General features: G+C 39.3%; 1 protein-coding gene across 3 annotated transcripts; it reads right to left on the reverse strand.

The window, feature by feature from the left end:
- Positions 1 to 23,679, reverse strand: Ack-like (activated Cdc42 kinase-like). 3 transcript variants are annotated; one of them, XM_017638095.1, is made up of 15 exons: positions 23,280 to 23,679; positions 22,116 to 22,185; positions 21,651 to 22,044; positions 21,288 to 21,589; positions 21,081 to 21,221; positions 20,851 to 21,010; positions 20,451 to 20,773; positions 20,229 to 20,382; positions 19,394 to 20,163; positions 19,084 to 19,321; positions 2,680 to 3,871; positions 1,465 to 1,748; positions 1,171 to 1,403; positions 713 to 1,103; positions 1 to 617 (listed from the first exon to the last, which is right to left on the reverse strand). In XM_017638095.1, the coding sequence occupies exons 1-15, from the start codon at positions 23,281 to 23,283 to the stop codon at positions 108 to 110; spliced, it is 5,166 nt and encodes a 1,721-aa protein (XP_017493584.1). In that variant the 5' UTR covers positions 23,284 to 23,679; the 3' UTR covers positions 1 to 107. The 3 variants fall into 3 exon arrangements, with proteins under 3 accessions (XP_017493584.1, XP_017493599.1, XP_017493591.1); XM_017638110.1 differs by lacking the exons at positions 1 to 617; positions 713 to 1,103; positions 1,171 to 1,403; positions 1,465 to 1,748; positions 2,680 to 3,871 and adding exons at positions 6,967 to 7,358; positions 7,675 to 9,438; XM_017638102.1 differs by lacking the exons at positions 1 to 617; positions 713 to 1,103; positions 1,171 to 1,403; positions 1,465 to 1,748; positions 2,680 to 3,871 and adding an exon at positions 15,498 to 18,651.

Here is a 23,679-nt window from a genome sequence, read left to right on the forward strand (position 1 = left end):
AAAATTTTGATGCATTATATTTATCGCATCTATTACAAAAATACAACGCAAGATATAATTGATTCGCTTCCTCGCCACATAGCGAATCAGCTTCGTTACGCAGTTTCCTAGTACAACCTTAAATACTGCAGCGCCTGCCGACTCTGAATTGGATATAGCTCCCCGACGTTAAACATCAGATCAACAATATGAGTGGGACGCAGCATACGCCAAGGCATGAATTGCATTGTCTTCTTGTCGCAGTGAGTGTCATGTTCTATCTCCGCCGGCAGCGGCACCTCGTTGAAGAGCAGACGCCCATCAACGGCGCGTTGCAAAGTACAGGGTAGGCCAATTTGATCGGCTAGCGCCTTGAAAAGAATGGCGCGCTCAAACTGGCAACCAGTGCGCACCATGCCAATCGGTATGAAATTGCAATGCAGCATCCTTGCCAAATCCATAAAATGGCACTTCACAGTGTTGTTACAGCATTCTTCGGTGGTATTAAGGTCGAGTCGTTTCAAATCGCTACTCAGAGCGGCCTCCACAACTTCGGCTATAACTTTGGCGCGTCTTGCCAAGTTATCGAAATCTATGCCACGACTAATTTTCGCTGGATTTTGTAGCAAACCATATTTCTGAAAATACGTGTATGCCGTCGGTTATTTATTTACATACATACTTATAGGAATGTTTGTGATATCTATTTGTTAAATCTAAACTCAAAACTCACCTCCAGTTCCTGGTTCACATTATCAAGTATACGCGGCAGCTCACTATCGCCTGGTTTACGGCAGTAACACCAGGTGACGCCAGTGCGCTCCTCGACAGGAAAGCACTCGATTGGCACCTCAATAACCAGTTCTGGTGGATTAACGGTGCGCTCAAAATTAACCACCAAAATTGGATGCATCGGTGAAACATCCGCTTTTAGAATATGTTGGAAAATTCGGAAATCATCAAACTTTTTCTTGGATACCAGAAAATCATTGCCAGCAGTGCTGTCGGTAAACCCTAGATGATTGCGTATGCAAAACTTGAGACTAGGAGACTTGGAGAGTATGGCCTCAATGGCGGGTCCCCAAGTAGATACACACATAGCAAGCTTTTGATGCATAATAAGACTAGGTTGAAAAAAAATGTGCAGGTTGTTACTGCATTGCGTATGAAGCGATAATATTTCAAACTCACACTTCCAGAACACCCGCCTCGATATATTCGTGTATCATCTCGGGAAAGCGTGTAGTTTGCATAATAAAATTTGTCACTGAAGTTTTTACGAGATTCGAGAGCGACTTGAGGCCACGTATCATGGACGCAGCAATATGGTGTGAGAGCAAAAACGTCCTTATCTGCTCCTCGTCGACCAGCGTGCAGAGGCAACGGAAAATATTGTTCACCAATATAGCTGTCGCGAAGGAGTTCTGTCAGAAAGAGGGAAATGACAACAACAACGTATGAGGAGCCAAAAGTAAAGAAACTCACCTTTAGCATGAGTGCAATATTCGTGGCGAGCAGCGCGTATTCACCTAAAACCACACGATACTCTTCGTTCTGGGCCAGTTGCTCGATGATGTTGAGCAGCGAAAGCATGAAATCAATGGAGAGATCGGTCGGCTGCTGTCCAAATATTTTGCCCAGGACTTGAGGAATTTGCTCCGACAACAGCTGTGGCGCAGTATCATGGAAAGCGAACTGCAATAGGTTGCTTATCAACGTTGCAGCTTGCTCGCGTGTGCGTATATCAATGCCAGGCTGTGATATAATAGCTAGACAATACCAATAAGAGAAGAATCAATCAGGGGATTCACAAGACGTGTTAACCGTCGTAAAATCTTAATTATCCATATCCTTATCCTTATCCTTATCCTTATCCTTATCCTTATCCTTATCCTTATCCTTATCCTTATCCTTATCCTTATCCTTATCCTTATCCTTATCCTTATCCTTATCCTTATCCTTATCCTTATCCTTATCCTTATCCTTATCCTTATCCTTATCCTTATCCTTATCCTTATCCTTATCCTTATCCTTATCCTTATCCTTATCCTTATCCTTATCCTTATCCTTATCCTTATCCTTATCCTTATCCTTATCCTTATCCTTATCCTTATCCTTATCCTTATCCTTATCCTTATCCTTATCCTTATCCTTATCCTTATCCTTATCCTTATCCTTATCCTTATCCTTATCCTTATCCTTATCCTTATCCTTATCCTTATCCTTATCCTTATCCTTATCCTTATCCTTATCCTTATCCTTATCCTTATCCTTATCCTTATCCTTATCCTTATCCTTATCCTTATCCTTATCCTTATCCTTATCCTTATCCTTATCCTTATCCTTATCCTTATCCTTATCCTTATCCTTATCCTTATCCTTATCCTTATCCTTATCCTTATCCTTATCCTTATCCTTATCCTTATCCTTATCCTTATCCTTATCCTTATCCTTATCCTTATCCTTGTCCTTGTTCTTATCCGTATCTTAATTCTGTATACTTGTCCATATCCTTAGCCTTATCAATTTCCTTACCTTTACCCTCAATATCACCATTCTCATCCTTATGCCTAACCATTTCCTTACCCTCATCCTTATCTTTACTCTTACTCCTATCATTATCCCCATTCTATTCCGTATCCTTATCTTAATCTCATCCATATCCGTATGCCATACACATATAAATTCAAGCAAACATACCGACAAGCCGCTCAATCACGCCCGCTTCATACCGCTGCACTATGCGATTAGCCGCAGCGGTATGCTTCATCATCCGATTCAAGCCAGCTATGACATGCGGCGCCGGACCAGGCGGATCTACTTGCAGCAAGCAATCCAATAAGAAGTCGGTCACACTGGCGTTGAAGAGGCGCTGCAAGAATTGTTCATACTTAGCATTCTCCGCGAAGATCCACATCACTTTGCATTTAACACTCGCCGAATAATCTAGCAGGTGCTCATTCACATTCTGTATGATGCGATCGAAGAGGTTGTGCTCGAAAAAGAGTTGTGCCATCTTCTCGGTACGCATTGCAGTGGCCAATGCTTCGATCGCTTCGCTGCCATGGTCGGTAGTGGCGTGATTGCAAAAGAGTTGTGTTAACTGCTGCAGCGTGAATATGCAACGCCCAACATCGGCAAAAGCAGAGCTGTCACTTGTGTCGACCACCAGATCTTTAATTATCTTCAAAGCAGCGCTACGTATTTCCGTGTAGTCGTTGGAGAGATCGCAGAGCACACGATCAATGGGAAAAAGTGGCAATGTGCTTAATTCCTGCAGGCTTTGCGCGTCCAGTAGCAGCAGCATTTTATGTATGGCGTCGAAAGATTGCCACAAAATGTCGGGATTCTCAGTTTTAGCAACTATGACGAAGAACTTTTCCAAGAATTCGTTTTGTTTTGGCATTTCATTTGCCACCTGTGGATCATCGAGGCATTTGTTGATAATCACCGTCAAGTACTCCATACAAAAATCGTCCACTTCCTGCATATACACTTCCAGGCATGTGGTAAGTATGGACATCGTCTGCTCTGGCTCTAAATCTTGCAAAACATTCATGCTCTCGACTATGCTGCAGGCCAGATACATCGCAAATCGTCGTATCATTATCGCTTCAGAAGTCATATAAAATTTCTTCGCCAATAGCAAATCGAGTAGATTCAGTTTTCTAAGTTCCACAATATTTTCGTCCTGCTTGCGTGCAAACTCCGTTATGTTCTTGAAAACTGTAACAAGCACCGAATCTTCTTGGGAGTGCAGCAGCAGCAGCGCCGTTTCAATGGCTTCTATCGGCACAATTACCTCCTTGAACGACTCATTCTCCTTCTTAGCGCGATCCAGATGCTCAGTCCGTGTGTCATAGATGATCTTCGATTTTTTCTTTGACATTATCTACATTGGGACAACAGCTTTTGTAAAAAATTAAAAAAGCAAAACGTTTAGTTATAAATAAACTATTTCCACGAATCAACCGAAATGAAGTTAAAAATGATTATTGAAAAGTTTTATTGATATTTCCAACACTACACAACAATACTTGCGTAAATCTCTTTAGAGAAGCGAAGTTTGAAAAAATCATTTGCAGGACGATAAAAAGTTCAGAAATTTTGTTGATTGAAAAAAAAATCTCATATTCATATATGAGGCCACAGAGCAGAAGTGGCCTAACCTAAATTTTTTTTATTATTTGCCTAATTAAAATAGTCTCAAATGTAATCAATTTTAAAATAAACATTCCTTATTCCTTATTATTTTACGGTGCATCACTACATCCAACTAGTAAAAACCCAGTCAACGACATAGTTAGAACTTTACTTTTCAGAAAATTTACTAATTATCACGTTACGATCTACTACGTTTTTCCCAAAACCCAAAAAAAGGGTTGTCTTACTTTGTAAACCTCTTCTTTTCATAAAAGAAATAAATTCAGATATTTTCTTTCTTTGGATTATGACCTTTTTCCGGAAAGTGGGCGATGTTCAAAAAATCTTCTATGGAATTTAATTTTCTGTACGTCTTTTACTCCCATTTAGGCCTGCCGTAGTTCTAACCCTGGTCAAGGACTATTACCACAACATATCCCAAACTCAAGAAGATTTACGCGCCAGTCGTTCCGTCAGAGCCGTCGAGAGAAAACTCGGGCCCCAGACTAAAAAATCACGGCCCCTATACATAAATTGTATTAATTTAAACGCATATTTATATTTTCTTTAATTTATAGTCAGAAACAATTAGCACGAATCGGAATACTATATGTATAATCAAAGTCTATAACGAAGGAGCAATTACATTGTAAAAAAAAAAAACTAATAACAAGTTATGGTTCTGATATATGTATTCGAAATTTTATATGGACATTAAGGCATTCGATAACGAGTCCGCTTTTTTAATTTAAATTGTGTTGAAGAGAGAGAAAACAGTTGTCATTTCATTCAATCAATTCCAAAAAACAAAAAAAGTATTTATTCGATCACGGATGTCGTGTTTCGGACCCTGTTTTAACTTATGAGCACAGATATGCGTTTCCTCTTATAGGAGGTACAGGTACCTAGTGTGGCAGTTTCACATGAGGAAATATTTTCTAGCGTTCGCCGGTTACTAGAGTGAAGAGAGAAGGAGACAAAACTAAAAAAGCGAGAGGAGAAACTAGGCCTTAATGGCAATCACAAAAATTAAACACGATAATAAAATTGGTTATTAAGTTATTTGTATTTTTATTTATTTTTTGTTGTTATATAAATGAGATGGTTAGGTAACAATTTCAATAGATATAACTGTAATTATCGCAAGACATCAGACAAGACAATATATCTTTATACATATTTATGAGGGTAGCATAAAAGAAATTTGCCATATATGAATACATATATATGCATGTAGATGTAAATATATTATAGTAATATATGTAAATATGGTATGTATGTATATAGTATACTTATAAGAATTGTATTAAAAATGCCGAGTATTCGAAGTATTTTTTCTGGATTGATATTGATGATTAATATTAATAAAGAACTTGTGTAGTATATAAGTGTGTATATTGAAAATATATGAATATATGTATGTATGTAAGTATATATATGTATGAAAGAAATATATCATAAACTTTAAACTTAATCATCTAAATGCGTACAACGCGAAACAAAGGCGGTCAAAGGAATTACAGATAAAATTTGTGTACAATGCATACATATGTGTATATACACATGTAATCAGTTAAAACAGATAAATATAGTTAGCATTAAATGTTTGCGTAGTTAAATTTAATTATAAAATATGTAAATGTAGATAAAGTCGCGTCGACATTACTTCATAATATAGTGAAATGCAATACATGCGAATGCAATAAGTACTTTTGATGAGATACACACTTGCAGTCGAGATGTGGCACAATGGCATACATATGTATGTATGCACATAAACCTATGGTCGAAATAATAGAAACACGACATTCTGACCAGCATTGACTATTTTTCTTTCGCTTATTTAATGTTTATTATTTTCCAACAAAGAATTCCAACATACCTTCTATGAAAGAAAGTGCGTAACACCGCCGGAAAAAAACAAATTATCAAAAATGAACGCGATCTGATTAATTAGTTTAAAATCTTAATTAAACATTGTTTAACGCCGAATTTCCATTAGGCATTAAAATTACAAAAAAATTGTAGGTATTTGAAAAGTTACATGTGGAAATGAATTTAATGGCTATTTTTTAACGTAATGACAAAAACATATATTAATGCCCAAGTTTGTCATTACAATTTTTTCCATTTACAGCCAATTTCACTTAAGCAATTTAAGTGAAAAAAATGATTTTAATTTTTTGAATTTTATATGGGAGTTGACAGAAAATAAAAAATTAGTTTCCATTTAAATTGCTGGTGAAACTGGCTGTTAATACCTGTGGAAATCCAGCATAATTTTTGTTTTTGTTAGATATCTATCTATACCTTTAAGGAAAAATAATAAACGAAAGTAAAATGCAAAGTCTAAACTTGTCAAAATGTCGTGTTTCTATTATTTTGGCCATAGGCATATGTATGTACATATGTAAATATTGTATATGAATATTATTTAATGTAAATATTCCAAGGCACACATACAAAGATTTTTTGTTCTCCTTTCTTTTTTTATTTTGAATGAATGATGAGCAGCTTCAACTGAGATGATTCAACGTCGCTTTAAAGCGAAAAGGCACTGACTGGTTTTGTTTGATTACATAAATGATTTTTGTTTTGTTCATTTCGTGTTACTTAAAACTAAATGAAAGTTTTGAATGTTGTTTTATCTTATGAATTGTGTACATGGATTTTGTGCGCTCGTTGGTGTGTCCTTCACAGTTAAATTTTTTCTTATAAATAATAGGTTTGCGCCACAAGCAACAAGAAAAACTCGAGCAAAGTTCAAACTGTCAGCTGTATATCAAAGAAACTCAAAAACTTACTGGTGCAACGCGTATGTGTAACTCGAAGTGACTTCGAGTAGCTTGTGGAACAAACCAATTTTTTTATTATTTTTGCAAGTTTAAAAAAAAACAAAAAAAAAACAATAATCCAATGGATTTCGAGCAAATAGTAATCACAATAAAATTTTTAGTCCCAATATATGTATATAAAAAAATAAAAAATAGTTTCAAATAGTATGCATTGTTCTTGGCCTTTTTTTTTGCTGGTTGAATGGATTAGCGTTTCTTGACCTTCAGCTTGAGCGCAGTCGTGTGCAAATCCCATTCGTATTTTTGAAATGCCTCCACCGACTCGGCAAGACTCAGTTCCTTTTCAGGCAAAATATTTTGCAATTTAATTATTTTAATTGCTTTGTGAACATCCCAACCGATGAATTCAAGTGATTGGAGACAGCGTGTTGGTTCGACGATCTGAAAGACATACATGTGTACATATACATAAATGTATGGTTAATAACGTTTTAATAATATATATGTATGTGTTGTGTACATAGCACGAAAATGTTACCTTGTCATTGCCCCCTTCGCACAATAAGGCGAGGATAATGAAAAGCCAACATTTTTTATAGAAAAGAAAACGCCGTTATACAATGCAATAAACGCAAATTTCTTGTGGCACTAAAAGCTATACTACTTCTATACTATATTCGAAATCTTCACTGCCAGATTTTTCATTATAATCCCCACCATATACAAAGTATTTACAATCATAACACTTTCTACTCACATCTTTGCCCAGCACTTTCACCATGATGCGCACCTCGTCCGAATCTACGCCACGTTCACACCCCTTCGGCTTCTTATCGGAGAATTCCAGCAAATCCTCGCAGCTCACAGAGTTCGAGTCTTTTAGGCGTGCAGCGGCCGCTGCAAAGTATTCGGCTTCGGTTTGCGGGCGTGTTGCTGCCACACTTGATGCAGAGCGCGCAACCACGCGCGGTGTGGCGCCGCCGCTGCTGCTGTTATTACTACCGCTACTGGATATGGCGTTAACACTGGATGCCCTCTTATCCATAGCCATGTCAACAGATTCGCGCACTTTTTTGAAAAGCGCATTGCCCGCCAATTCGTTGTCGGCTGTTAGGCTACCCTTGCTGCCTTTCTCACGCAAAACGGCAGGTTCGACGGCTGGAGTTGTAATCACTTTTGGTGCCAGGGCGGTTTCTGCAACAGCCGTCACAGCTACTGCAGCCGCGGCGGAAACCATAGTGGGTGTGCTTTTTATTGTTGCAGTCGCTGCTGTTGGTGTTGTTGCTGTTATCAAAGGAGCCGGTGGACTCATTGATTTTGTCACCACTGCCGTTAGCGTTGGCTTCGTCGATGCAACAGCTGCAGTTGTAACTGTCGTTTTCATTGCTACTGCGGCCTGCTGCAGCTTGAGATTCCTTTCAATGTCCAGATTGCGCAACTCGTCTTCGTTCACATACAAACCAGATATTTTGTTTGCATCAAATTCCACTGCCTTGCCCTTGTTGTATTGCTCCTTTTGAATGGAAAAATTGTAAAAACCATCTGTAACATCGGGTGACTGCAACACATTGCCTTTATCGTAGTCCGCTTCCAGTATGGATTCGAAGTGCAGCGACGCTGAATCGGTGGCATTAGTGCCACCGCTCTGCCCGTCCACTTTGTCTAGATTTTGGTAGGTGTGGCCATCGTCCAGATGGCGTTGTGACTCATGATGCGTTGTCGCTGCAGTTTTCGTATTCACTGGTGTTGAGTGGCACTTTGAAGCGGCCGATTGTGACTGCGGCGACTGCCCTGCTGCCAACACAAGTTGTATCACACCATTGCTAAGTGTAAGCGCTGTGACCGGCTTCAAGCCATCCTCCGTGGGTGTGGTCTCGGTCACCATGTTGAGCGTTCGCTGCAGCCCATTGACTGGTATAATTAGCGGATATTTGCGTACATGCCGCTTTGCATTTGTCTTAATGTGTTTTTTACCTTCGCGCGGCGGCAAAGGTATCGGATTCGTGGTGTCGCCAGTTGGCGTGCTTGTTGTTGCATTTGCGCTGGCATCTTCGGGAAACTTGTAAAATGTATTTGTCAAGTAGCTGGGGCTTTCACAGGGTGAAGAGCCACCGTTTGTCTCACCATTACTTGTCGGCGATGTTGCATTATGTTCAGCGCACTCATCGGCGGCGGCGCCACCATTAGCGGCACGCGCGCCAGGTAGACAGTCTAATTTTTTGGTGCGCCCGGCAGCGCCGCGCGTCGGCAGTGTCATTGGACGCGGCGCATTGTGCAATGGCACCACAACCTGATCGCCATTGTCGCGGCAGGTGATGCCGCGCGTCGGCTCATTGCGCTCGTGCAAATGCATGGAGCGACGCGGCAGCGTTTTTGCGGTAGTCAATTCGAATTCATTTGTGTCGAAATGCCGCAGAAGGGTAGCAGCGGGACTAAGGCCCATGCTAACGCCGATGCCCATGGAAGACTTGCGCTCAATAAGGCTGTTGTAGGCTTCACGACCCTCCTCGCCGATGATGGCCTGCAAAGAAATAAGCATAGGAATTTGGGGTCGGGTGAAGGGGAAAGAAATTAAACACACGAACAAAATAAAAGAAAAAAATATGAAATGAATCATCGGAGAAACTAATACAAATATAAAGCACATATGTATGTATGTACATATGTAAATACATGGGAAAAAAGTTTATGAACCAAATTAACAAAAACAAGATTGACCAATACATTAATGGTTTAACACATGGAAGTCCAAAACAAAAAACTGGGCATTGAACTTCGGAAAAGCAGTGGATATGACTTCGTATGAATTTCCTATTCACTCTTGATTTCAATTTTACTTCGCAAAGAAATTAACTATTGTTTTTCTCCCTCGTATTCGATTATCGGTTCCCTGGCCGCTGCAGTGTATGTAAAGCGGCAATTTTGGCCATTCCGGGGGTAGGCTTACAGACCTGCAGAAAAGACAGAACTAATCTTTTCTAAGAGTCAGGCAACATTATAAAATTCAACGTATGTGGATGTCTGCTCACCGGGATATAAGGAGTAATTGTAAAGCTGAGGAATTGGCAAGGAAGGGTATGGCCACCCACATCCTCCTATCAAAGGAAAGGCCTTCAAAAAATTTTGTTAGAGATCGCAAAGCTCATCCGAGAAAACTAGGAATTTTGATCACCGATTTACCGCTCCCACGACAATCGGGCATACGTAACTGTAACGACCCAGATTTATATCTGGCCAATACTATCACTACACAGCATTGCCCAAAACTCAGTTGAAAATATTTATTATATTTATCAAAAAAAAAAATAAGTGTGGTTTTCTCAAGATATTGTGGATATACAGGGTGATAATAGATAAATAACCGGTACAAAGTTTAGCATCTGCTGCCACAGATGTATTGTACGTTAGGCAAATAATTTTTGTTTTGTTAGATTCCATTTTTTTTTTAGTTGTTTCGTCAAGGAAAGCGTCAATGTGAAATTGTTGGTTTGCTTCGGGCTGCGAAAATTACAGTATCGAAACGAGATTCGGAGGTATCCATGAGAAAATAGTACGTGAGACTCGGATTAACCGTGAATCGGTGCAGTAAATAGCTAAGAAGGACTTGGATCGTTAGGCGTACAAGCTCCAAAAAGTGCAGCTCCTCACGGACGAGAAAACAAGGGCGTGCAAATCCAAAGATGTCGAGCTCTTAAGCATCGGGCCGCAAGTCAACGATGCGTACACACTATCTTTACCGGCGAGTAGCTGTTCACTGTGGAACAGGCGCACAACCATTAAAACGACAGGATCTAGTCCAGAGGGACTTCTGGTGCCTCAGCCATTGTCGAACGCCGTCAAAATCCGTAGTTGGGTTTTGTCTGGAGCGGAATTTAAGCCAGCGGCAAAACTCCATGGTTTTCGTGGATCATGGAGTCAAGATCAACCAAGAGGTGAACCGCCGCGACATTCTCAAATCCCTGGTACTTCCGTGGACCCACAAAGCTAGAATGACGCAGAACTGGTGCAGAACACTTTTTTCCAGACTTCATCTCCTCTACGGAATAGCCACCATACGCGCCGGATGTTGACGCAATGGACTACAGTGTGTTGTCTAGTTTTGAGGACAGAGCACGTGCTAAGCACGGAGGTACTGAAGGAATCGCTGTCCGCAGAAAACCTGCGTCGCTTCGTCGAAAATTTTAAATCACGTTTGGAGTTCCAAGAAGGCCCACTTTGAAACCGGCTAAATATGTTTTTATTAAATATCCATTTTACTGTTATTTGTTTTTTTTTTTGATGGACTGTTTGCGTTAAAAAAAAACTTAAGATAAAAAAGAACACGTTATTTATTATCACCCTGTATTCATGGTAATTTATAAGATGCTCTTAACTAACTATATACATTATCACGTTTTGCATTGAGAAAATATTAAAGTACAATAATTTTAAATAAATAATTTTTCATTGTTGGAAAGCTATTTCTTTGAAAAATTAACCCATTCAACTCCAATGTTTTTAAAAAATAATCGGAATTGGAAAAATAAGTATCTAAAATTTGATCGGAAGTGAAAAACGACGGAAGTCTATAAACACAGATAGTCCACTTCAGCGTGCTCGCCTGGACATACCCCTCTCTAATGCACTCCGTAATGGAGTTGCTCCAGGCTGCTTTGGTGTTCGCTCACATAAACAAACAACAGTGTTTTCTTGTATAGAAATACAATAATCTTTATTTATTTGTTATTTCATTTTAGTTTTGGTTTTCTTCTTTTTGTTTTCTTCTTTTATTGTTTTGTTTTTGTTGTTAATGTTTTTGTAGATGTCAAATTGCAAACTGGAACCGAACACTTTTTAAACTGCATACGAATTTTTCGAACAATTTTACTTCAATCATTTAATGCATTTGTTTCGTGAATAAAATTGTATCACTCTAATTTCATTTTAACATTTCAATTAATGCCGAAGTTCAGCAATTGTTATTTTTATTTTTATTCAACTCAACGATCCAACTCTTTTTTTTTTTTTGGTTTTAATAGTTATGTATTTTGTTGTTTTGTTTTTTTTGTATAATATATATAATATTTGAATGTACATATTAGGGTGCATCACTCTCCATAAAACGAAAAAAATCGGTATTGTTTTTCCATCGTAATTATAAAATTTATTATATTTTAAGACTTCCGTACAAAATATTTTGAAAAAATATTAAGATTTACATGCGCTGGGCCCATTCGGAAATTCCTTAAAAAAAATTCCTTTGTAAAAAAATTTTTCATTTTAAATTTAAAATCGATCCAGCTCATGCAAATCTTTAAAAAAATTTTACGAAATTTGTTGGCGGTAGTCTTCAAATATAAAAAATTTGATAATTCCGGTTGAAAACCCGCACGTTTTTTTTTTTTGGTAAGGCACCCTATATATGTATGTATGTATATTAGTTTGATTATGTATTCACGATTTTTAGATTTTTGATACATGTAATAGAAAATACTGCTGATTTTTATAAATTTATAATTTTTTATTTTTATTTTTTATTATTTTTTTTTGTATTTTTTGTCTTCCTTTTATTTTTAGTACTTGTAGTTCTTTATTACCCTTTATGAAACTGCATAAATGCAAACGGCCATGTAATGCATGCAAATACAATACAGTACTGTAGTTATATGTAGATACAGATTTTGCTTTTATTGCTTCTATATAAAATTAAGAGGTTTATCTTTGCGTATTTTTAAGAATAGAAAATTTACGTTTTAGTCGATTAGTATTAGAAATAGACTTTTGGCTATCAGCTGGCAGAGATTTTTTTTTTAATTTTTTCCCGTTTTTTTTTTTTTATTTTTTTTTTTGTCGCCAAGAAACCAAGATACGCGTACGTGTATGTATGTAAGTATATAGGTTTATACGTATGTAAGTGCATCGCTTAAGAATTACTTATTAGAATTTAGATTTGAACGCAAATTGGCAAATGTCGAAAATAAGTTTAAAGAATTTTAAATTCAAAAAATGGAAAAATTGCAATCAAATGTATATTATTTACATATTTATGTAAGTATGCAGAATCCATTTGATCCTCATAGTTCGTTAGAATAAATATCTCGCTTAAGTATGCTTACGAATGCGGCTACGTTAGGGATTTATACTTGTATATGTATGTAAGTTTAATTTTTGCTTAATGATACATATATGTAAGTACATTTTAAAATGCATATGCAAAGCATGCAGAGATAGTTGTACGTACTTATGTAATTATAAGCTAACAAACTTTTCAAAAGAGCTTGAGACCTAACATATCTCGCCTAATCAAAAGTTGCGAGCCATTAACGTTTTAAATCCTACACTAAAAACGCTTAAAACGCGCTCAAGAGATCAATTATTTGTTTGTTAGTGTGAGTTTTGTTTTTACATATTTTACTGTTTTGTGGACTGGTATGCAGGGATTGTTTAAAGTTTCAAGATTACGTACGATTTTTTCCATATTTTTGCTTTATATTATTTAGAATTAAGCTACTTTTATGGCGTAAAACTTAGTCATTTCGTTTGAGAACTTCTAAAAGTTAATAGAAATTCGAAAGTTTCGTCGTTTTTTAAATAAAATACCATAGTAAACGGGCTACATACGAGGATAAGCATTAAAAGCTGATTGATTAAAAATAGCATAAAATACTTAGGTTTTATTAAAATGATTTGTGTTTCGTTTTCGAGCTACAGACACTCAGCCTTTTTAAATACCGCAGATGCTTCCTAGAAATACTCTTGATATGACCTCGAATTATAGAACTTCCTAAGGATTTTCCGTAAGAAAACAGATGTTTACCGTGCAAACAATACGACAATACCCCTAATGAGTAATAAACACAGGGTGTTTCAGAGCGCTCAGAGACTTCAAAAATGCAAAACATTATTACATATCGTTACCTGAAATAAAAGTTAAGTAACTAACATCTTTACAATCCCCTACTTCGTTTTATACAAAAAATTTAAGTAACTGCTGTCAAATTGAGAAATTCCAGAAAGCAGTTGCATGAGGAGTCATACCTAGCAAGTGTCCTTCGATAAATTTCTGGCAATCTTTCTCGATAAGTAAATGCAACCGCGAGTCGCATTACCGGTTATTTGTTATATCTCTTGGTTATTTCCAATTTAAATATTAATTTAATATTAATAACTTAGCAATTTAAATACGAAAAATAATTAGTTACAAACATTTTTGATATTATATTCAAAATGATTCTTGATTAGTCATACGGTAACACTCGAATGGTTTGACAGCACTTTCAACAAATTATATATATTTTCGAAATTAAGTTGCGCTCTTTCAGTTGCAGTCAGACGTTTCAACTTTTATTTTTATAATTGAAAAAGGTCTCTTTCTCAATTTGACGGCGAATCGCATGGAAAAGTATATAAGAGGGTCACGTCTGAAACACTCATAAAATTCAAAACGTCGTTTAATTACAGAACCGCGTATCAACAAAAACTCTCATATTTCAAAATGGGCCTCGTTTTTATAAAGCAATCGCATTTTTGGCTAGTATATTTCAGGACGAATGGATAAGGCTTGAGCCAAGAGCTTGTATGAGTAAATCCAAATTTTGCAAAAAATTTCAGTTACGCAGTTTAGTACTTTAAACGACGAAATGTACCGTTGGATCAGAGAAGTCAAACATCATCAAAGTTCATCATATTATTAATTAAGTTAAGTGCATTAAAGAAACCAGAGCTCTACGAAAACATTCTTCATCTTTTGATCTTCAGCATTGACAGCTCTCCATTTGTTTTGTTTTGTTTTGATATTAATTTATTATTTTTTTTTTTTAATGTAGCATATTCTATAGCAAAAATCCTACAAATCGGATTTGCAAACTTCATAAAAAGTTGGCAGAACATACCAATATTTGGTGACCAAAAAAAAAAAAACCAACAAAAGTTGACCTCCTTAGCAATCAGATATGAGCTATGTTTTTAGCAATATTTTGTCGTATGTTTTGAGGAGCCTGTGCGTCATTTTTACTCGAATAAATACTTCCTGTAATCTTTCTTCTTCTCTCTTTGTGATTATTAAGTCTTTTACTAGATGCATCGTAGGCCGTTTCGTGAAATTTAAGAAAATGTTGTCACCGAGTTCGAATTGCTACGAACTAAGGCGAATTCATATAAGGTGGCGTTGCTAGAACAGCTACTTTAATTCGCCTCGGTACACAGATGTCAAAACTTTTTATGAGTAAAAGATTAAACATACGGCAGCGTTGATCCGGATTAACTCGGACTTAATCGGGGTCAACTGCAGTTAATTCACGAATTGATCCGGATCAACGCTGCCGTCTGTTTATGCTTTTAGTGCGAAAGTGAGTGTTGTGAGTGAGCGAAGAATAGCTCAAATTTGGGATGTAAGTTTTTTGTTTTTGTACTAGCGCTACCACCTTATATGAATTCGCCTTGCTACAAACGGCTGCATTCGAAGTAAATATTGAGTTCGTAATAGTTCGGATTCAATAAGGCATTTTCGAAGATTTTTTTGGAAAAAATCTAACTACGACGGTTGCAACAATAGTGCTCCCTTTACATGATTCAATAATAATAATTATTGAATCATGCTCCCTTTATACTTGTTGAAATCGCTTTCAATCTGAATTGTGTTCAAAAGTTTACTGTTTTTATGTAGCTTCTCGCTCTTGCGTTACCTACTCTTATAAAAGCCAAAATGTAAATGCAAAAGTAATAATATTCTTCATAAAAATTCCATTAAGCTATTGATTGTTGCGCATAAAAAGTCTGCATAAAAATTTATTTTGCAAATAGGGAACTTTTCACTTTTGTATTTCTGTTTGGTAAATATGTGATGTAAATTCGCATATTTGTGAATTATTGTTTCTGTTTTTGCGTGTGAAACCGCGCAATGAAGATGTGAAATTGAGAAAAACAAAAGGCATTACGAGAAAATATTTCACGCAAATATGATATATGTATGTAAGTACATATGTATGAATGTGTGTGTTTTGAGTGGTGCAGAAAATAATTACTCTCGATAAGGCACTCCCTATGTTAAGAATTATCTGCGCTGTAAATATTTTGTCAATAAAACTTTGGGCATCAATTCCCACAACAGACATTATACCGACCGATCGACCGGCTAACGCGCACATCGATAACGCCAATTGCAAACTTTTTATTATTTCTTCATTAAAAATATTTCAATTCTTCATAAACTTGTTGCGATTTCGAACTTCTAACAGCAATTATACAAACGTGTATTCGTAAATCTGAAAAGCAACGGCTTAGTTGCTCTCCCAGCATTTGCGAAGCCACAAATTGCTCTGCTTACAACAATAAAATTCAGCTTATTCCTAATTCAATTCTGCCATTTTGCTTCAATCAATTCTTGTCTCTTCGTCGGCGCATCTCAGCGCTAATGCTCGTCCAATACATTACCAAAAAGTAAATTGAAAAAATATTTCAGCATTCTTCTTAGTTATGGAGCTGGACTTGGTGGAACATGAGGTATGAACTCGGTGCGAAAAGCGAATTCATCGCTATCGCTGGAAGAACTGTCACTGGTGTAAATCGGATCGCCGGGTCCTCCGCCGACGCCAACGCCAACGCCAACGCCACTGCCTAGGCCGAGACCCATTCCGGCAGTAGCGCTGCTAACGCGCATGCTACCCAAAAATGCATTACGTGACTGCTGCTTGGACGATGATTTGCCTTGTTGACGTTGCTGCTGTTGCCGCCACAATAGCTCGTTCTGCTTCACCGTTGAGGCGTGTATCTTCTCTGGCCATTGGAATTCCAATTGTTGTTTACCGCTACCCAAAGACGTTTGTGCAACGGTCACAGCGTTGCCGGCTGGCATTGCGGGCGCAGCAGCATTCAATAGTGGCAATGGCGGTAGCGGCAGCGATTTGGGTGGCGATGGATGTGCGCGATTGCGCTCCTCTGGCGAAGAGTTGGCGAAATTAGAAGTGGGACTTTTACCTGTCAAACGGCTGACGTCGAATTCGTGGAAGACCGCATTGCGCGCGCTGATACCGGTAAGAGGACTAAAGTTACGCTCTCCGGCGCTGCCCATGACCGTGTTGCTAACACCGCCACCAGTGTACGGTGGCGCTGAAGATGTAGCCGAGGATGAACCTGATCCAGAGCCTCCACAACCGCCACCGCTGGTACTCAAACCTATGCCAAGACTCCCGTTGCCACCACGCATCTTACCGCCATTCAAGTCAAAGCCTTTCATAGCAGCCCCGACTCCGCCGTAATTGTTGCCAGGTCCGCGTCCGCCACCAAAATCGTAAATTCGATCTTCGTAGGCAAATTGCTCTTCCAACTGTCGACTGTAGTGGTGCGACATGCCGCGCGTACCATAATTGTAATGCGGCGCCGATTTAATGCTGACATTCGAGCCGTATAATTTTTTCTGTGACGTCGTAGTCAACTCTGACGCATCGTCCGCGTCATCTTGCCAACCGGGCGTTAGTAGCTTATGTACCGCACCGCTTCCAGCGACGCTACCGCCACTAACCGGCCGGCGGCGGCGATAAAGCGATGAGACGCGCGCGCGTATGTCGCACTCAGAACGCGCAATGCTCGGATTACAATCACTAACCGGGTCATCATCGCTTGATGTGCTTGAGTCTAAAATGATGGGGTTATAGCTAAGGCGACGCAAGGTGCGCGCGCGTATCGAACGCGGCTTATAAGAGGAAGCGCTACGCGTATGCGGTTTGTTCGTTGTTCGGCTGCCTATAGCCAAATGCGTTGAGCGGCGTTTCAAGCGCTGTTGAGGCTCGGACTGCACCGGCGAGATGGGGTTCATGGGATTGTCGGTGAAAGACATGGAGCGCTGGCGGTGGCCGCTTTGGTTACACTGCTCAGCATCGGCAATGCCTAAGCAGCTTGCGCCCTTCAGCGGATTGCTGCAGTAAACAGAGGTGCTGCTGGCGTTGAGCGCGGACGTTTTACTTGGAGAAGCGCAGCTGCCGTATTTTGCGGCACCGAAACGCTCAGCGGCAATCAGTATACTATCATCCTTCTGGACCATGTAGCTACTGCTGCTGGCGCTGGGCGCCATTATTGCCGTCTCTTTGGGACTATAGTAGTTCTCTTGTGGACTGTAGCTAGATTTTTGGCTGCTGCGGCGCGAAAGCGATATGTTGGTGTCACGCGAAGCAAAGCCAGTGTCAGGTGTGCTGGAGCGCTTGTCCTCGGCCGTTTTCTGGTCTTGCATTAAATCACCAAGCACTGCCTGGGCCTGCGCATGGTTTTGTGTATTGATGTACTGCAAATGCTTGTCCAAATGGCTGGTGGCAGCATTGAAATCGAACATAGTCTGCACGCCATTGCTGTAGTTGTAAATGGCAGATTTGAGGCTGCCTGTGGCGCTGCTTATTTCGTCCTCAATAGAGGAAACGATATTGGAAAACTGCTCGTTTAGTAGCGTCTCATCCGAGTCGGTTTTATCCAACTCTGTGTATGTATGCATGAAGTCCAGATTTAGGGCCTTCAAGGTGTTTTCGATATCCATTATGTTCTCACTAATGCTCTTTTGATTACGCGCCGAGCGCTGTGATTGCGCGTCAAGCGCAGCTAGCGGTGGTGTCACAGTTTGCATTACCGATGGCGGTGGATCCAAACTCAGTGGACGACTTAGAATTTCGCGAGATTTTTCAAAGCAAAAATCCGAGCTTTCCTTATCAAAAATCGGTATACGTAAATCGGGACCATTGACATTTTTAATTTCGCTTAAGGAGCGAAATCGCTACTTTCATTAACCATTGAAAATGAATTTTTAAACAAAAATTGTGAAACCAATTATAAATGAGGAACGGACAACCAAACCAATTATAAATGAGGAACGAACAACCAAACCAAAGAAAATTTAAACCACATTAAATTGGGAGAGAAGTAAATATGGAGTTATTAGCAACAAATCACAATGGAAAGCGCAGACATTATGAGAAGGTATTGCTTCGAAGCTCTGGCAGAAAGAGTAGTGTTGTGGATAATGTGCAAATTAACGTACTTCAAACTTCTCATAAATATATTTTTGTAAAGGCGTTAAGTCCACCGAACTCTGTCCATTTTAAAAAGGCACAGTTTTCGTAGCAATCCTACTCTTTTCATTATACTTCTAAACAAGCATTATCCATTTGCTTGTGATTAAAACTGCATTAAAAACTCCTTAACATACCTGCAAATCTGGTATACTTTCCAATTCCTCGGTGAAGTTTTTCTTTTTCGAGTACGGCGAAAGTGACTTTTGCGCAGCAGCATTAGCGCTTGAACTACCACCTGCAGTGGGTGAACCATTACTTCCAGACGCTTTGTCACTTCCACCTCCGCTTGTCAAATGCGGAAAACGGAAACTGAATTTACGTTTAGGACTTTGTGTGTTGGACGTTTGATCGGACACTAAATCGTTCATTGATCTGAAAATAAAAAAAGGGATACATAAAAAAAATCATTCTTACTTTTTGTTTGTGCAACCGATGGCTACTAACCTTGCACTTATTTCATTTGCAATTTCGATTGCTTGATTCAATATGCGTTCATCTTTCACCGATATAGGCTTGACAGTACCTGCTGACTTCTTTTTCGAAGATGTGCCAAATTTGTTACCGTTCGTGTCGCCCGAACTAGCACTTTTGCCTACCAACTTCGAAGAAATTTCTGTGAACTCATTCTTTTTGTTCGTATGCTCGAAATCTGATGGCTTTGGCGGTGCAACACTAACGCTAGCGCTCATTGAACCAAACATAGAGTTTATTTCATCCAAAAGTGAAGGGCCAAAGTCCAACTTATCGGCTGTAATTTCATCATCAGAGATTTCATGATATTCGTGTTGATCCTCAGTACTGCCACCATTCTTTCCGGCTTCACGCCATTGTTGTGCCGCAGCTATGTCCCCTTGGAAGCTATGACTATCCAAGCCATAATTGTTGTTTTGCATGGCAAATGCTCCACCCACCAAAACTTCATCATCACCTTTATGTGTGAAGGGATTGGTGAAGGATTTTGAATGCGGCTGCTGGCCGGGAAATTCAAAAGACGGCTGGCCACCATTACCGGTATTGAAATGCTTGGGTGTGTTTTCAGTGGATGATATAAATGTGGGATTCATTGAGGTGCCATGACCCTCCTCGGGGAAATAACCACTTGCGGTTTGTAATGAATCGGGGCTGGTCGGTGTGGGTGGCAGTAAAAGTGGCGTTTGTTCGATATCCTCCGAGGGTTTGTAAGGTGTTACAATTTGTCGTGGAACATGATTATACTGCCGAAAATAAAAGTGAACGTTAAAAATGAAGCAGAAAATTAAAATAAAATAAAAATCGTTACATTTTGTGAATTGCCAAGAAAAGCGATATCACCAAATGAGTCACCATCTATGCCAACATGCCCAGTATGCTTAAAATCGTTTTGCGGTTTCGAAATCATTTCCGTGCGCAGTTTCCGCTTGCTAATGCGTTCAGTAGTGCGGCAAAACGAGTCTCTACAAAGACGAAACAGATATTTTAATTAGATTTTGATAAATACCACACTATAGCTTTAAATATTCACCTGTTTGCCGTGGGTAAACCCTCTAAGTACGCCACCGTGTTAGAGGGATTGAAGAAACCTGTCTTACCGGACGTAAGTACACCCTTCCAGAAGGGTGTACCCGTGTTTCGATCTAGTACAGTTATAATATCGCCCTGGCGATACAACAGGTGGTCTTTTTTAGGTTCTAAACAATGTACAACCGCTTTTAATTGCTCAGGCTTCATATCGGGCAGTAACTCGTAAATCTCACTGAACTTAGGACGCTTGGCAGGATCGTCTTGCCAGCATTTCATCATTAGTGTATAATATTCTTGAGGGCAGCAATCCGGTTGCTCAAGGCGCTACAAATTTGGTATGGAAGGAAAATGTAAGTATATTTTTTTTTCGGAGGTTGAAAATCACGCTTTGGGCTACTGACCTGATAATTTGGTGCATCTATTGCTTCAAGTATTTGTAGCCCAGTAAGTGCAGCCCATGGTTGAAAACCGTAAGAAAACATTTCCCAAAGACAAACGCCATAAGCCCATACATCAGACGCATTGGTGAAGCGCAAGTAGTTGATGCATTCCGGTGCACACCTGGAATTGGGTAGCAACAGAATTTAAAAGGTATGTTTAACCATTATTTACAAGTCATCAATGCTCCTACCAAGCTATTGGAAGCTTTAGATTAACGTTAAAGTTTGTTTTATAATAATCTTTGCCCACACCCAAAGCTCGTGACAGCCCAAAATCGGAAATTTTGACTTTATCTTTGCTGAAGACTAAAATATTGCGCGCGGCTAGATCTCTGAAATATAGAATCAGGGGAAAATTTTATAAAGGAAACATACAAAACAGCAACTAGTATACGCACCTGTGTATGAGTCGCTTGTTTTCCAGATAACTCATACCATTACAAATTTGCATTGCAAATTCGCAAAGTGTTGGAATGGTAAGAAAGCTGACACGCAAGCCAGGATCTTTTAAACATTCCAGCAGGGAGCGCAAATGGGCCAACTCTGTAACCAACATCAATGAATCCGTAGCCAATACAACTCCATATAAACGCACAATATTTTCATGCTCAATGGAATGCATTATAGCGGCTTCCTTGAGAAATTCCATAGGGTTTGATTGCATGCGCTCGCGGCATAAGCATTTTATAGCCACTTGAATCTGAAAAGTAGGCAAAATCATCATTTTTACTAGTCTAAGATTTTTAAATGCATACACTTACCCTCTCTGTGCCATTGGTCCACACACCTTGTTGCACTATGCCGAATTCACCAGTACCCAATTGCTTATTCACCGTTATAGAATCGGCTGGTATAATGTGCTTATTATTTGGCGCCTTGCTGGGCGAGTTGGCGGTGTGCGCCGCTGAAGGCGACTCCGCTGCGCTGTGTAATGACGCGTTCGAAAGCGTGGAAGTGCCATCGCTGCTGTCCCGCTTGACAATTGTCGCCGGTGCCTGTAGTAGCCGCTTAATTTTGCTCAGATAACCATGTGGAAAGTGCTTTTCATAGAATTTACGCAATCGGCGTATTTCGGGGCGCGATAGTCCAATATGCTTGAGGTCTTCATCAGTTGCATATTTAACGTGGGCAGCATTTGTGATTTTCAGTTCGTTTCTGCAAAGGAAAATATGATAATTTGTTTGTCTATAATTTAAGAATGCGTGGGATATGATTTCTAAACTCACTTTATTGCATTATAATAATGTTGCAGCTCTGCTTCGGTTAGGAATTCATACAAATCAATTTGCGGACATTCTAGAAAGAAATAGGAAATAAATCTATTTTTATATAAAATTTCTTAAACTAGGGCATAGAGTGATATCGAACAATGCTCATTTCCACAAAGCAGCCAGTCGTGTTTCTATATTGAATGCAAGTTTGATTAACCATACAAATGGCAACAACAAAATTTTGTTTTTTTTCTTAGCCAAGGCAGCAGAGCAAAGAAGAAAAGATAGCCTCTTGGTCAAACGCCCGCGTGCATACGTCCCATCTGTCCATGGTGACAAGTAATTTCTTTTTTTCTCTTATTTTATTATCATTTGCTGCATGCCGCATGTGGGTGTGAAGTGGGAGCGCACAACAAAAGTATTGTTACAGTGCAGTCTAGCATATGTTAGGCCGGCTGTCATGGCTACGGTGAATGCTTGACTTCTTGGTGTTGCTGCTGTTGCCAATGCTGCTTGCTACGAAAGTTGCTCTGGCCTAGTTTGACAGCAATGTCATACACACACACATTTTACGGTTTGTTGCTTGCTCTGGGAATGACTTAAAAATAGCCAACGGCACTTATTTCGAAACATTTCATGGAATCGCATTGCGAACAAAAGTGGAAGCAAGCCCTTGCAGACTTGTTTGCTTTCCGTTTGTCCGTCCCGTCTTCAGCCAGTGAACGCGTATACATACATAGATTGCGAACATAATTACTTATCGCACTTGAAACGCGCTGACTCAACCCTCTGCCATCCGGTCTGTGGGTAGGTTGGTTGTAGTTGTTTTTCTCATTCGACATGGACTTTGACGATTGCAACTGGCATTACACTCCACTTCGCAGGCAGTTTACCCTGAACTGTTGTCCGTGAATTTGGCAAAATCGATTTGATTTTTTTTTTGCACGAAATGTGCGGCTGCAGAATATACGCCATAGCTTTTTAACGCTATTGCTGAAGGGGGTTGGCGACGAAAGTGGAGAGGGTTTTAATGTGGGCATCATATTTCAAACGGCTGCTTTGTAATTTGGAATGTACTTTCATTTTTTTTTTTTTTGCTTGGGAAGCATTTTTACTCCGTCATTTTTGCATATATGAAATATTTCCTTTGTTATTCTGCTCCATTTAAGCTCTGCTTACCCATTGTTGCGGCTGCGTCTGAGTTTGTTGTTGCTGTTGCATTTAAGGAAGCTCTGTTTGCTGCTGGTTTCGGCGACGAACACTTCCCTCCTCCGGATCCACAAGCGAAGCTGTTACCAAAAGTGTAGCGCAGCGACGTTCGCTGCCGAGACAGAAAACTCTGCTTCCGTTTTGTCCACTGCTATCGCTACAAACACCAACGCAGTGCAAAAGGTCCCAAACATTCCCTAAGCCTCAGCTTCACCTTGCTTTTGATTTATATGAAGCACAAATTCAATTTGCAATTTAATATACACATTTTCTCAACTAATACACCAGTTGTAAGAAAATTTTATCAATTTTTTCCGGGGCGCACTTGAAACACGAAGCTGAAGCAGACAAATGAATAGAGATGTGCTGA

This window comes from Rhagoletis zephyria, unplaced genomic scaffold (assembly GCF_001687245.7).
Source record: "Rhagoletis zephyria isolate East Lansing unplaced genomic scaffold, Rhagoletis_zephyria_1.1 Rzeph_scaffold_00140, whole genome shotgun sequence".
Lineage (NCBI taxonomy): Eukaryota > Metazoa > Arthropoda > Insecta > Diptera > Tephritidae > Rhagoletis > Rhagoletis zephyria.